The sequence below is a fragment of the Heterocephalus glaber genome, unplaced genomic scaffold, assembly GCF_053883595.1.
Source record: "Heterocephalus glaber isolate CG9 unplaced genomic scaffold, H.glaber_assembly_v1.0 deba00001472, whole genome shotgun sequence".
Taxonomy (NCBI): Eukaryota; Metazoa; Chordata; class Mammalia; order Rodentia; family Bathyergidae; genus Heterocephalus; species Heterocephalus glaber.
Genome location: NW_028258315.1, coordinates 44905403 through 44920458, shown reverse-complemented (window position 1 = coordinate 44920458; position 15056 = coordinate 44905403). Strand labels below are relative to the sequence as shown.

Sequence of the window (15056 nt, the reverse complement as noted above, 5' to 3'; positions counted from 1 at the left end):
AAACTGTAAGGCCTCCTGATATTGGATTGGAACATCCAGAACTATGAGCCAAAATAAATCTTTTCTCTTTCCAAGTTAATTGACTCAGATAGTTCATTATGCCAATGCAAAGCTGATTAACGTAGCTTCTATGATCTATCTCCAATAGTATCATTTAAATTAAAATTTTATTTGAGGGTTGGTATGTCATTGATAAAGCATAATTACTTGCAAAGGAAAGGGGCATGTGTCACTGGCTTCTCGGCACAAGGACAAAGTAACCCCATCCTTATCTCCCAGGCCTTTGTCCCACAACAGGATGAGGCCATGCATAGCCTGTCTTGGATGGGGCCACTGGTGGACCCCTCATGCCCCTCCCCAAAGGTAACTGCTCTGACAAGACAAAAGGTTCAAACCGGGTCCAAATCACTGTGTGAGCCAAACACAGGAAATGTCCCCACTCCAGCCTGGCCACCTCTGGGGCTGGAGTTAGTGGTCTCTCTGGGGATCTTTCTCCATACTCTCTCCTCACCCACGAACCTTGTGCTTTCTCAAGTTACAGGAGAGCCTGTAGTGCCTCCAAGGGGAGAGTGAGCCTAGGTGAAGAAGAAGCATAGCACAGCCAGGAGGCAGGGAGGCAGTAGAGGCCCTGAGGGTAGGGGATGCTAAATAAGTGCCATCTTCAAAATGAAGGACCAGAAGTGTGGCTATTTAATTCCTTTTGCCTGGGTCCTTACCATGGACCTGATCTCCAAGGTAGTGGGGTGGAGGCTCTGGGTCTAGCTATGGCTAGGATTTGGGGTTGAGGGAGAGGTGCAAGGCTCTAGTGTCAGGGACCAAAGTGGTTCCTGTAGAACACCTATATCCCAATTAGGGCTCCCAGAGAGCAGTTCATGCTGTGCTGGCCAGAAGGGGTGCCCTCCTCTCCCCTTATTTCCCTAGCCAATGATCCCTTTCCCTGGGGTACACCAAGCTGCTCACTCCCACCAGTCCACTCCCACCCTGCCAGGATGTGAGGCATACATTCTTTATTTTTTCCTTTATTTCCTATTTATTTTCCTTTCTAGGCTCCTCCTTTTTATCCCCAAGCCTGGGGTGCTGAGGAACAGACAGATGCACAGGCAGGAGACAGGAAGTAGAGTGATGTGATAAAATCCAGAGAGAACTCTGGGGGGCTTAGGAAAGACCTGGTGGGTGCTCAGATTGGCCAATTCATGCCAGTCACCCCACAGCTGGTGTCTACCCTGTAGGAAGATCGAGGACTTGGCCTTGGAAAAGATGTGCCCTACCCTCCTTGGGGTCCTCGTAAGCAATATGGTCATGGACACGTGGCATCATCTCTCTGGGGCTTGCCTGTAAAATGGGACCCATCTAGAGTGCTGTGAGGGCCACATAAGGGCTTGAGCATGAAGCCCAGAAGTGAAGTGTGTAGGAGGTGTGTTGAAATGAGGAGGGTGAGGACAGCCAAGGGAGGAAGGGAGACAAAGAAGACTGCAGCTGGCTTCTAGATTCCTCTCAGGGTTGCAGGGCTTGCTGGAGCATGCACTCATCTGTCACGTCGTGGGGAAGTGTTACCACTAAGCCACTGTTCTCCTGCATCGTCTGACAGATGATCTCATAGGCCTTTGGGTTCCCAGACCAGCAGCGCCTGGCCACCTGATGAAAAGGAATATGCAGCAGTTGATGTCAACATCACTGAGTACCCTACAAGGTGTTTTGACTCCCAAACTCCCGATCTTCCTTCACTTTGCAGACCTCGGATGCCACTGTGGAGCCAGCCTCTTTCCATCTGCCTCATCCCTAGCTTCAGTTCAGACCTCTTCCAGTCTAATGTAGATTACTTAATTGATTTACTGTCTTTTGATCTGAAACTAGCTGTCATTCCAGCAGCCCCACCTTTCCCATGTTTAAGAGTGGCCTTGTCTTCACCCAGAGGGATTTGGCCAGGAACTCAGGAATGATCCAAAGTACTTCCCTCCTCTCTGCCCTCAGAATCTGTGTTCATCTCAGCTCCACCTTTGGAACCCCTCTCCAGTCCACGTCTTTCTCCCTATCTTGTTCTCTTCTAGATCATGGTCATAGTACCTCCCCAACCCCTGCTTCCATTCTGTTTTTTAAAACATATTATAGAATAGCAGTGTCTGTTTTGAGAAACTGATACATGTGTATACCATATCTTGCTCATTTTCGATCCCTTGACCCCTTTCCCGCTTTGCACTCCTTCCTTTGATCTCCAGTTTCTTAGCATCACTCATTTACTTTAGTCATTCATTTATGTATATTTTAGGTTTCTCATATAAAAGAAAGCATATGATATTTAACTTTCTGAGTTTGGCTTATTTTGTTTAGCATGATGGTCTCTTCAAATGAGATGATTTCATTTTTCTTTATAGTTGAATAACATTCCACTGGGCAAATACACCATATTTTCTTTATCCATTCATCTTTTGACAGGTACCTAGGTTGTTCCAGAGCTTAGCTATTGTGATTTGCACTGCTATAATAGCGGTATGCATGTACCATTGTAGTATGATGTCTTTTAATTTTGGGGGGAATATATCCAGGAGAGGTGTAACTAAGTCAAATGGAATTTGTATTTTTAGTTTTTTGTGGAATCTCCATTCTGATTTCCATAGTGGTTGTGAGGCCAGAAGATAGAAGGAAGTTTGCGCACAGGTCCCCAGTAGCTAACATAAATAAAGGTCAAGGCTTACATGAGTTGACTACAAAGGGCCTGAATAATTAACTTAAGAAACTGACTATCAGGACCTAATGGAATGCAAAGGACAGAAGACAAATTCCTAAACAAATTGGAAGAAGCCTTGGAGGTATGGGATACAATCGAGACAGTCTGCTTTCTGAAAATCAAAGGACTGGCAACAACTAGGATCATCCCTGCATTCTGTCACATTCACCTGTAGCAAAAACTGTATAAAAGCCCCTGAACTTACACATCTACAGTTTTTCTGCCTTTTGGAAACACCTCCCTGTTGGCAGGGGGCTTTTCTTTTTATTCTTCCTAATAAACACGCACTCCATCATTCTCCACGGCTTGCTGCTTGGTCAGCTTCAATCTTCTTTAACCAAACAAGGACCCAGAGCAGGAGGGAGCTGGCTACAAGTTGTACTAGTTTACATTCCCATCAACAATGTAGGAGTGTTCCTTTCCCCCACAGCCTCACAAGCATTCATTGTTTCTTTGCTGCCATTCTTGCCAACTAGCCCATCCCATATCCCCATGCCTCCTCCAACTCATCTCCACACCATTGCCAGTGGGGTTTCCTAGAATGAAAATGCAAAGTGTCTGACCCTGTGCTCATTGCTTCAGGACAAACAACTTTCACTCCCTGCTGGAGTCCCTGTGGCTCCTGTTGCATGAGCACTGCCAGATACCCCTCCACCCTTACACTTGGCTTCTGGACCCAACGCCAGGGGTCCTCAGCCACCCAATGTCACACTGCCTAGACTTTTGTTCTTGGTCCCTGAGTCCTCTCCCCATTTCACTCACATCCCATATACCCTTGCCCATCACCTCTGACCTCCATTTGAGGTGTTTCCCTCTCCTTCTGGGCTGTCCATGATGTAGTCACAGAGAATTCTGCCCCCTGCCCCATGGAGAATGCTACATTACAGCAAAGTTGGTCATCGTTGCACAACAAGGGGTGAAGAATCTGCCACTCTCTGATCTGCCTTCAAAGACAGTGGACCTTGGAGGTAAGGCTGGAGATGTTGTTCAATGGCAGAGTCTATACTTATCATGTGTTTGAAGCCCTAGGTTCATCCCAAGCAACAACAAGAGCAAAGAAAGTGAGGTCTCTCAATACCAGAACTGAGGAGTGCTCTGTGGGAAAAAGCACTGGTACTTCCAGGGCTGCCTGTGTAGACAGAGGCCAGACTGGTGGGGTGAGGTCAGTGGCAGGGAGATTCTTGAAATACTTGAGAATGATATGGGATTGGTCTGGTGAGGAGCGAGTCCTGGCAGTGCCCAGAGGGCAGGACAAGCTTCTGAGTATCCTTTGGGGAAAAAGGGGAGAACTATAGTCCAGCAGCAATGTGAGCAGGCAGAGCCACAGAGAAGAAAGAAAATAAGGTGGAGAGGCCTGGGGAGACTTACGCCATTGGAGACGTCCCAGCTGAGCATCATCCTGGCTTTGTGCTCCACCTCTGGGGATCCGTCCAGCATGAGACCAAATCCCCCATTGATCACCTCACCCCTGCAAGAGGCAGAGATGTTGCTATGTCATTCATAATTCCTGACCCTGCATAGAGCAGGTAGAGACATGTTTTAGAAGTGTTGGTTCAAGAAGGTGTCAGTGTCAGAGGCAGGGTGCTGGGTCACATCAGTCTCTATATCCTGGACCGTGCAGACTAGCAGATGCAGGAGCCATGTGGGTTCTGGAGAAGCACAGCCAAAAAGGCAATGGGTGCATCCAGGCCTCTCTGCCCGACTGTGCCTTTGAGCTGGATCTGTGGACCTGTTGCCCACTGCCAGGACCCATTTGGTGTCACTGCTTTGAAGCCTGCCTGACCACATGGTGGGATGTAATGTCCTTCTCCTCCCCTCTCAGAGCACTCTCCTATAAGGAGATATCTCTTGTGTCACTCAGTTCAACTGTCATTTTTCCTGATTTTATCTTTGTTGTCTTCATCTTTTTTGTTCCTTCTTTCTACTTGCTTCAGGTATACTGTGGAGTCCTGACTACCTGATCCAAAGACTAAGTTCCTTTATTTTCAATATTTCTCATTTTCTTGCCTTTCTCTGACTATGGCTTTAACTGTCTCCAAGAGGTTTTGCCCTGCTCTTATTTCTCAATAAAATTCATTTCTCAATAAATGTAATCTGAATCCTAAGTATGTTAACACAATTCTACTTCTCACATGTTTGGCCTGCAGTTATTTTCTATCAACTTAGAATGACCTTCTCTATCCTCAGCTTGAGGTTGTTATCTAGACCATTATGAAGGGCTTCCATGGGATGCTGCTTCCTTGGGTGGACCTGGTTTCTATTCCTGCCCAGACTCCTCTGCCCTCAGTCATACACACAGAAAATGCACTTGATTTTGCCAACCCCTTTCTTTGCTTTTTTGCAAATATGTCCCTCTTGTTTCATATTCCTCACTTGCAGTGATCTTCTTTATCTCCTTCCTGCACATAAAATATACATTTCTTTTCCCTACTCTCTCATCTTTCACATCTGTCTAGCTTTACCTGCTTCTCCTCGGCATGGGCCTTGACTGACTTCAACCAGTTCTCACCAAGGAAGCTGGGGTATGCTGTGGCCCTGGAAGTTTCCAGCATCCTAGATGCTGAGTACCTTCTGTGAGTGGGCAGCTGCCACTGCCCCAGGCCATTACTCTGCCCTGTACCCGATCTCTGTACCTGGGCAGTCCTACTCCTTTAGGTTGAAGGTGCTCTGAATAGATCTCATGTCATTACCATTCACCTGTTAGAGGCTGATGCTGGGTACAAGAGGAGAAGGTGGCCAGTAGTCATATTGATGTGTCCTTCAACCAGAGGGGGCTTTTGGAGATTAGGACTATATTTTTCAGGAGCCTAAACCCCAGAGGGTCAGAGGACAAGGACACTCAGATTGAGCTGATTTAAGCAAATTGATCGCAGAAGAATCTTGAGCGTACAAAGCCCAGGAAGATGGGAATGATAAAGCATCGCAATTAATGGAGAATTTGGGGTTATTCACAAGAGATGTTGGGACAATTAACTGTAACTTTGTGGAAAACATAAAAGTGGAATATGGGACCTTGGATTTAATCCCTACCCACTCCCCCTAAAAAAACTCCTGTGTCAAACATAAAGAAAAATAAATGTCTGGTATAGTAAAGGAGTCAATTAGATGAGTTAACATATACAAATTGCTTAGAGGTCTTCCCACATATTACACTCTGTATATATATTAGCTATTATCATTAATTCATTTAACTGTCACCATTAGTCCACAAAACAGTTATTATTACTCTACTCATTTTGTCAATAAGAAACAAAAGTTAAGTGGCATGGTCAGATGACCCCATCCTGCAGCCAACCATCTAAAGATCAATGTCAGCACACAAGGCTGCAACTAGCCTGTTAGTGCCCTTGCTAAACTTGACCACTGGGTACAGGACAAAGGCAGCCACTGAACAGAGGGTCTGAGAGAAGATTGGGACAATGGAAGGAGCTGAATTTGACTCACAACTTTTATTGCTAGTCCTGAGAAGAGAAGAACCCCACAAGGAGCCAGTAGATAGTACAAAAACTGGCAAAGCAAATCAAGAAACCTCAAGATAAATTTAAAACACAGAAGCATGGATTTAAGTAAAACAAAGAAAAAACTACAGGTGGAGGGTTGAGGGTGGTTTCCCATCGGAGTAGGAATGATTCCGGGACAGATCTTCCTGCCGCTTTTGTAATAAACCTTGTAGAAGTATCTGACAAGTTAAATTATGTACTTGTACAAGTTTTATGGATCCCCAAGGTAAATTTGTGGTACTTCCCCACAAGTGCTCTCAAGAACAGTGAGGACCAAGGGCATTGGTTTCAGTGTCTTGTCGGCCTATGTTCCTGTGCATGGAGCCTGATGGATCCTAGGGAGACAGATCTGAGTTCAAACTCTGTCTTTTCCAGAAGGTCTGTAGCCTTGGACAAGCTACCCAACCTCTTTTAGAATCTCCCTCTTCCCCTCTAGAACTGACAGGTTAATCAGATGCCAAAATGCCAGGCACCAAATAACCAGGCAGCTCTCCATCCTGGTTTTCTCTAGTTCATGTATTGGAAAGGACACACATTCCAGACACATTTTCTACTAATTAAAGTCAGCTAACTAGGCTGCAGCTCAGAATTACAGCCTCAGTGGGCATGTGGTTAAGCCAGCCCTCTAGAATGCTCTGGGAAGTTTGACTGTTACAGACTTGGCTATGCAGGGCAGATGATTACTCGATCCGGCCAAAACAGACAAAGGTTAGCTCAGACATGGCCAGTAGAGCCAAGGCTTGGAAGCTGTGTTCCTCTCCAAGCTGTAGCATTCCCTGCTCCTTAGATTAGCCAGGAATTCAACTTCAGCCTCCCCAAGACTTGTCCTCCCACAACTTGTCCTCCGACATCTTACCAGCCCACGCCCCCTCCATTGTGAAGTGCAACCCAGGTGGCTCCACGACAGGCATCTCCCACGAAATTCTGGACAGCCATGTCTGCAGAAACAGAGAAATTACCACTCATCATTCAGTGTACAAGGCAGACCTGGGGACCAGGCTAAGCTCTGGCCACTGCTTGAGCTGAAGGGTAGGGCAACAACTGGGCAAATAGGGAATAGGGATAGGTGACTTTAGAAACAGCAATAATTTGTGTGTGATGACCCCAAGCTGAAGCAGGAGAAATTGACAAATGCCAAGTTTTCCCTATTGTTCTTCCATATATTTATACTCATTGTATTGAAAGCCAGATAAAGTGCCTAGAAGCAGAAAGAGCAAAAGAATTAAAAGGGATGTGATTCCAGTGTTAGCTTCAGAAATACAAGGAGTCAGAACATCACTCTCTCTCTTTAAAAATGAGGGATAGCCAGACTTCAAAGGAATGACTTTCCCTATCAAAGAAATGAGTCTGCAGTGTTAGCTGCTAGGCAGGTACTTCTAGAGGGAGTCACCTATGCTTATAGGGGAACAGCTGCTGCCCCTTTAAGTAACTGTTAATACTTGTTCAAGTTTGTTTGTTGTTGTTTGTTTCAGATAAAGCCTTCCAGAGAAACCCACAAGGAACTATCCAAAACTGCTGAGTCAATCTGACTCACTCTTTTAAGGGACCTAGGATAAACTTTGCTCATTATAATACTAAATTCTCTGTTCAGAAGGAGTTCTTCACTATTTTTGAATGTAGGATATATGAAGAAGCATGATTTCCGATTGAACATGCTCAGGAATTTGCCCATCTTTATGTAACAGAGTCTTTCCTATATGAATATGTATGTATTTTCCCAATAAAAGCCTCTTGCTTTTGTTCTTTGGAGAGAGATATTGGTTTGGGAGTTATGCCCAGAGCTCTCCTTACTTGTTGTAAGTAAGAAGCTTTCTTCACTCTTTTTTCTCCTCCTTGTGCTTACTGGCTTTGCACTAACCAAAGGAGGAGCCCATTGTGTTTGGTTACAACAGCACAATCATGTAACCTGCAATCTAGAGAGAATGGGCACCTGAAGAGGGAAGCAGAACCTTATAACACATTGTTGAAAGATGAGCATGAACTGAGACTGTGAGGCCCCTGGGGACACAGGTGTAAGGGGTTTGCTCCCTCTTGTAGGCTTTTCCTCCAGAACTCCCACTGGGTGCTCACAGAGATCAGGAAGAATCCTAAAAATTTTTTTTTTCTCCCTGGTCCTGGGCTGTGAAGATTGAAAAGGGGCCATGAGCCAAGAAATACAAGAAATACAGCTCTAGAATTTGGAAAGCCAAGGAATCAGCTTCTCTTCTAAGGCCTTAAATTCACCTGGCAAGTGACATGGTCAGATGTATACCTGAGTTTAGGGTATCAAGCTATCCCAGCTTGCCTGAAACTGGCCTAATTTTAAAACTGGAAGTCTTACATTCCAGAACTCTCTCAGTCCAGGGCTGGTTACCCTATCCTCTGCCAAGTCTCTCAGATACCAGAACATCTGTCACAATAAAGAGATCAAATGAATAAATCAATTTTTAAAAAATCCAAACGTAACTCTCTCTCTCTCTCTCTTGCTTTCTTTCTCTCTTTTCTCATCCACTTTGCCTCCCTCTCCCTCTTCCTTCTCTCTTTTTTCTTTCAAGTTTGAGAGGGGTATTGCTATATGTTGCTGAGGCTGCTCTTGAACTCCTGTGCTCAAGAGATCTTGGTGCATCGGCCTGCTGAGTAGGTGGGACTAGTTACATACCACTGTATCCAGCACATAAAATTTTAAAAACATTTTTTGTTTTGGTCTTTCTCACCTGCACAGAAGGCAGAACCATCATATACGTTGGAAGTCTCTCTGAAGGGGCTGTCAGTGCCACTCACATCATGGTGGTCTCGGCTCAGAACCACTGGGGCCTGCAGGATGGGAGGATATAAAATGCCTTGGTTACTTAGACAAAATCATTGCCAGGAACATTTTTGCCAGTCTCTGTGGGGACAGAGACTTATCATCTTCACTTTTGCAGTGAAACCATTTCCGTCTAGGTATTCTGGCACCTCTGGCCATGCATTAAGGTCTTAGCTCAGTGCAGGCAACTCAGAAATCCTGTCCTGATCACCCCATCACTCTTGACATCATTTCCTTGGTTCATGTTCCTCAAAGTGTCCATCAGCATCTGAAAGTCTCTCTTAATTTATACCTATAGTTGTGTGTGGTCAGTTTTCCTTCATTAGACTAAATAATATAACAGGGCTGGGACTGTGTTTATCATGTCTGCTAATGTGTACTGGGTAATTAGAAAATTCCAGCACACAGGAGGTACTCAATTGAGTGTTGTTCAATGAATGAATGAATGAAGACACGAATGAATAAATGGATGAATGAATGGATGCATGCATATTAAATCAGTCACTCTGTTGTCTATATGACTGGCTGGATACTGGCAAGGTGAGAGTTTTGCCAGCAGCCCTTGTAAACAAAGCAGGTGTTTGGGAAGTGCCACCCCTACAAACACATACAAAGCCCCGAGCCATCCATAGGGACAGTGTTTACACACATCTGTCAATTTCACCTTCACATCTTGTAGTTAATATTCCTGGCACATTCAAACAGAGAGACGCCACTAAGAACTGTGTGGCATGAGCCCATGAGAAGAAAAAGTGGAGTGACAGGCTCCTCCAAGCAAGTGTGCCCAGGGTTCTGCATCCACGAGGTGGGAGGAAAATGGGCAAAAGCTAGGGAAATTGTCATGGTTTGGAAAAGATACCTCAGAAAAAGATATGTAACATTACTTTTGCAGAAGCTGACTCATTTAATCCTCATTCCCATTCTTTGAAATTTTAACATGATACTCTCTTTTGACAGAATATGGAAACTGAGGTTCAGAGCAGACAGCTGACTTGCCTAAGAAACGGTGTCAGGGCTTGGTTTGAGAAATGGCCTGGTCACTCTGGCTCCCAGTTACCCAAGCCCCCACAATGACATTCTTTTCCTCCCTTCTCCTTCACTACTGCCTCATACCTTCACCTCCCCAAGCAAGCCCTGCTTCCCAGGAAAGTTCACCTCTGAGCCCCTCTGTCTATCTGACCACAGAGACCAAGATTTTCACTGAAATCTTGTTTCCCTATAAACAGTGGTGGTTTGGGCCTCAGACAAGGGAAGGCAAGATCTTCCAGATAGGGGCTGACCCACTGCTCCTGAACAACTAGCTACTGAGGCCAGATGAGGGGGCCTCTCCTCAAAAACTGGGGAGGCATGAGGGGACAGACCAGAGACAAAGGTGGGAAGTCCCAAGTTAGGGCCTGTATTGATGAGAAAGAGCCTAAGATGAGTCCTCTCAGAACAAAGCATACATCACCTTGATATTTCCTCTGGCGATGGCTTGGTTAATGGCCACAGCAATGGCCACACGGCCCTTCTGGTCTGAGTACAGGATCCTTGCCTGGGACCCCACAACCTGCAAAGAGAAAGGTGAGAAAGCCCTTCAGCCCAAAGGGGCAAGCATGCCAGGACCTGGTAATACAGGTGACTCTCAGGCTATATCACACTGTGCACCAGAAGCCTGATGGCCCCTCTAGGGATATGTGGAAGACCTTGACATTTGTGGTGGTTATAAAGTCTGAAAGCCTGGGCACACCCTTGTATCTAGCTCACCAGACAGTATACCATCCATTGTGTGTCCACATGATCTCTGGGCCACCAGATACCATTTCATGGACCATCACTCCTAAGGTTCCTCCCTGGAGTCACCTGTGCACTAGGGAGATTACCTACTTGGAGCATCACTCCTGCTGGAGTCCTTCCAACACTAATACTACCATCACTTAATGTGATACCTGTTTGTGCCTGGCTCATCCCAAGTACTTTTCTTATAGTCTTCCTTTGTGAGTACTGAGAAGAAAATACTGTTGTCCTCATCAAAAGCTCCATTTTATAGAGAAGCTAAGCAACCTCCCCACGGGTTGGGACTTGGACCCCTGTGCCTGTTTCAGCACCCATATAATCAATTTCCATGTATAATAGCACCTCTGGATGGTCAATTGTTCCCAGGAGGCAAAAGATTCTGAAAATGAAAATGAATCATTGTTTAGCCCCATAGTTCTCAACCAGGATGATATTTGGCAATAACTGGAAACATTCTTGTGTGCTGCTGGCATGGGTAGAATGTTGCCAACATCCAACAGTGGCCCCAACAAAAATTTATCCAGTACTCAAGGGCTTAGATATTTGTGCGCCCATGTTCACAGCAGCATCATTCATTTCTTTTTTGTTGCTATAGAGTATATTGGCATAGCATTTATACTGTACTAGGTATTAGAAGTATTTTTAAAATGATTTAAAGTATATGGAAGGATATGCATAGATTCTATGCAAATGCTACACCATTGTATGTAAGGTACTCGACCTTCTGTTTATTTTGGTCTACATGGGGCTCCTGGAACCAATTTCCCTATGATGCTAAGGAAGGAAATTTTGACACAGGCTACAACATGCAGGAATCTTGGAGATATTATGCTAAGAGAAATAAGCCAGCCACAAAAATATATGTTTGCACTTATATGAAGTCCCTAGAGCAGTCATATTCATAGAGAGAGAAAGTAAAATGGTGAGTTCCAGGAGTGGTGAGTGTAGGAGAATAGTGTTTAATGAGGACAGAGTTTCCGTTTGGGAAGATAGAAAAGCTCTGGAGATAAATGGTGGTTGTTAATGTTAATGTACTTAATGCCACTGATGTATGTACCCCAAATGGTAAATTTTATGTTTGTGCATATTTTACTACAATTAAAAAATTATCTGGTCTCATATCAATGGTGCCAGGGCTGAGAAACTATAGTTTCTCCAAATAAGAAACATTGCCATTGTCCCTGATGCCTGGTGAGCTGGTCCAGGCACGGGGCAAAAGAGGGCAAGAAATGTTTATGGATGCAACCTTGCACCTGCCCATAAACTCTGGTTTGGGCAGGGCAGCTAGTCTGATTGCATCTTCCATCCTCCTGAGTTTCTATTGAACATCCTTATTTTACTCACATCAGGTGCCTCAAATACTTTTGGAAATATTCCTAAGTGTAAATCAGTCTCATTGAGATTTTCACATATCTTGGATCCAGAGGGGGAAAATTGGAAAACTGGAGAAGAACTGACATAGAATTGCCAAATTTGTCAAGAATGTTCATTAAAAGCATCTCAGTCAAAGTTTTAAAAAAGACAAATCCTCTGTAGTTACCATCACTCACAAGAAGAAAAGCACTACATAGTAATTAGGAAGAACACAATCTGAATATTTTAACGCAAAACCAGAAGAATAATCCTGTTTCCTGCCCCCGTGGCAGCACTTACTGGCCTTTCCACATACCCATGGCTCTCAGCACCTCCCACTGACCCATTTTTGGCTATGCCGGTGGCCTTTCCTCAAGGCCCCAGCCTCTTTTCTCCTCCAGCCCTTCTCTGGACTGGCCAACTACTTAATCTCCTGAGCCCTAAACTCCCTGGCCTTGGACTTGAGTGTCTCTAATTTAGCCCCATCACAGTCTGGTGCTGGCACACAGATTTTTGTGACTGGGACACAAATGCAAACCACTGCATATGTTGGGACAACCCAGGCGAGCAGAAGCAGTTCCCACTAGGCCCTGGGACCCCAGGCCAAGGACACATTAGTACAGACATGACCCATGGCTAAAGGCAGGTGAGCTAATTTTCCTTCCCTTTTTTCATTTTGTCCTCATTACCCCTAGCCTGGTCCCACCTGGTGGCCTGTGCGCTGGCTGTTTCCTCAGCCTCCCATGAATGTCATATGGTGGCTGCTCTCTCAGTGAGCAGACATATCATACACCTTTCCTGACCTCTGTGTATGAAGTAGCTCCTACTTTGTACCCCTCTGCTAGTGTTTTGTTTCACAGGCACTCACAGAAATGAGGCATGATACAGCTCTCTTAGCATCTGGCATGGCAGCCTGTGCACAGGGAGGGCCATAGAAGGCCTGCCCCAAGATCTGTCACCACATCTCCACTAGATGAAAGTGTGGGGCTCAGAAAGGCTGAGCCACTTGCCTTGCAACACACAGCTGAGAAGATGGTAGAGATGAGTTGGGCTCCAGAGCCTGAGCTTTCATCTTCTGCAGAGCCAACTCTCCAGAAAGCTATTTTGAATAACTGGATAAAGAACAACCCTGGTCACTGCCTCAGAGCCCTGAAAAACCATTTTTAGTTTCCTCAATTTGTTTTATGTGGTAAAATATACATAATATAAAATCGACCACTGATTATTTTAGTATATAGCTCGGTGGCATTATATTCATGCATAATGTTCTGTAATCATCATCACCATCCATCTACAGAATTTTTCCTTCTTTTTCTAAATGAAACTTTGTCCTCATTGAACACTAACTACCCATTCCCTCTCCCCTAGTCCCTGGACCCCACCATCCTGCTTCCTGTCTCTGTGAATTTGATTATTGTATGGACCTCATACAATATGAATGGAATCATACAGTATTTATCCTTTTGTATTTGTCTTATTTCACTCAGCATAACATTTCCAGGGTTCACCCATGTGGCAGCAAGTATCAGAATTCCCTTCCATGTAAAGGCCAAATAAGATTCCACTTGTTATGGCTTGTATCTAGATGTTCCCCTAGAGCCTTATGTAGGCTTTGCAGAGTTGGCAGCACCTAGAGTGTGTGAAGTTGGGATCAAGGATGTGATGCTGTGATTGATTCATGGCATGATGCTAGGATTAAGGCTACCCCACCCTGGGTGTAAGTGCTACCTGCCCTAAGGGTGGGTAGCCTGGATAGGATATAAGGAACAGAAAGAGGGTCCATACTTGTTACTTGTCACTTGCTGCCTTCTACCCTCTGCCCACCATTAACTGTTTCTTCTCTGTGAGGCTTCTCTGCCATGCCACCCTTCCTTATAGCCAGCCAACTATGAACCAAAACCTCTTAAACTGTGAGCCAAATAAACTTTTCCTCCTTTAACTTTGGGTGTTGGGTATTTTGTCTCAGCAACAAGAAAAGTAACTAATCACTACTGTAAGCAGGGAGCACATTTTGTTTATACATTCATTTGTCCATGGACATTTGGAGTGCTTTCTTATTTTAGCTACAGGGAAAATCATTGCTATAAACATGCACATAAAAATAGCTCTTTGAGATCCTCCTTCCAATCCTTTCGGATATAGAGTGGTACCTTGCTTCACCTACTTAACTCTGCCCACAATTCTGGTTGCAAACTGAATTGGACAAGAACTGAATCTAATTTCCTCATAAAGTCAAGATGGAACCTACCATTGAATTTGATTTGGTTCTCATCCAATTTGGTTTGTGATCAGAGTTGTGGAAAAAATTGAGTTTGTGAACCCAGGTACCACTGTATACCCATATGTAGGATGGCTGGATCATATGGTAGTTTTCTTTTCTATTTTTTGATAAACATCTAGACTATTTTCCACAGCAGCTGTACCACTTTATGTTCCTACCAACAGTGCATAAGTGTTCTAGTTGCTCCACATCACTATCCAGGCCACCTTTTACAAGGTCCCAACTTCTTTGTCTGTCTCTTTTTTCTTGAGCAAGATGGCAGGTCACCATGGGGTGGCTGTGAACAGTCGCACAGGGTCCAGAGTCTTGTACCCTCCCAGGGAACAGCAAGCTACGTGCTATGTGCTGGGTGAGAACCTGTTAGCTTTGCCTCAATTCTAGGCAGTATCCTGAAAGCTTGGCCTTCTCCAAGCCCTGCAGCCCACTCTTTTAGGCCCCCAGGCTGGAATCCTCACCAGCTGATGCTTGGCAGCTTCTCGGATCCAGCGGATATTGTCCATATACTGCAGTTTCACAGATGGCTTCACTGTAGGGAGAAAGGGGAAGGATATCACAGGCACTAGGAGCTCCTGCCAGGGAGTCCTCACCCTTCTGCAGACTGCTGGCCATAGGCACCTGCTGTGACCACATCACTGG

The 15056-nt window shown here is 45.0% G+C and overlaps 1 protein-coding gene across 1 annotated transcript in view; it reads right to left on the bottom strand.

Annotated features, from left to right (window-relative positions):
- Nucleotides 1–1003: 1003 nt before the first annotated feature.
- Uroc1 (urocanate hydratase 1) overlaps nt 1004–15056 on the bottom strand; it is a 32907-nt gene continuing 18854 nt past the window's right edge. Inside the window, exons 15-20 of the mRNA XM_004854152.4 lie at nt 14876–14946; nt 10461–10559; nt 8919–9018; nt 7082–7163; nt 4094–4193; nt 1004–1635 (exon numbers count right to left, since the gene is read on the bottom strand). Coding sequence (XP_004854209.1) covers nt 1495–1635; nt 4094–4193; nt 7082–7163; nt 8919–9018; nt 10461–10559; nt 14876–14946 — 593 coding nt within the window. The 3' untranslated portion in view covers nt 1004–1494. The remainder of the gene's footprint in view (nt 1636–4093; nt 4194–7081; nt 7164–8918; nt 9019–10460; nt 10560–14875; nt 14947–15056) is intronic.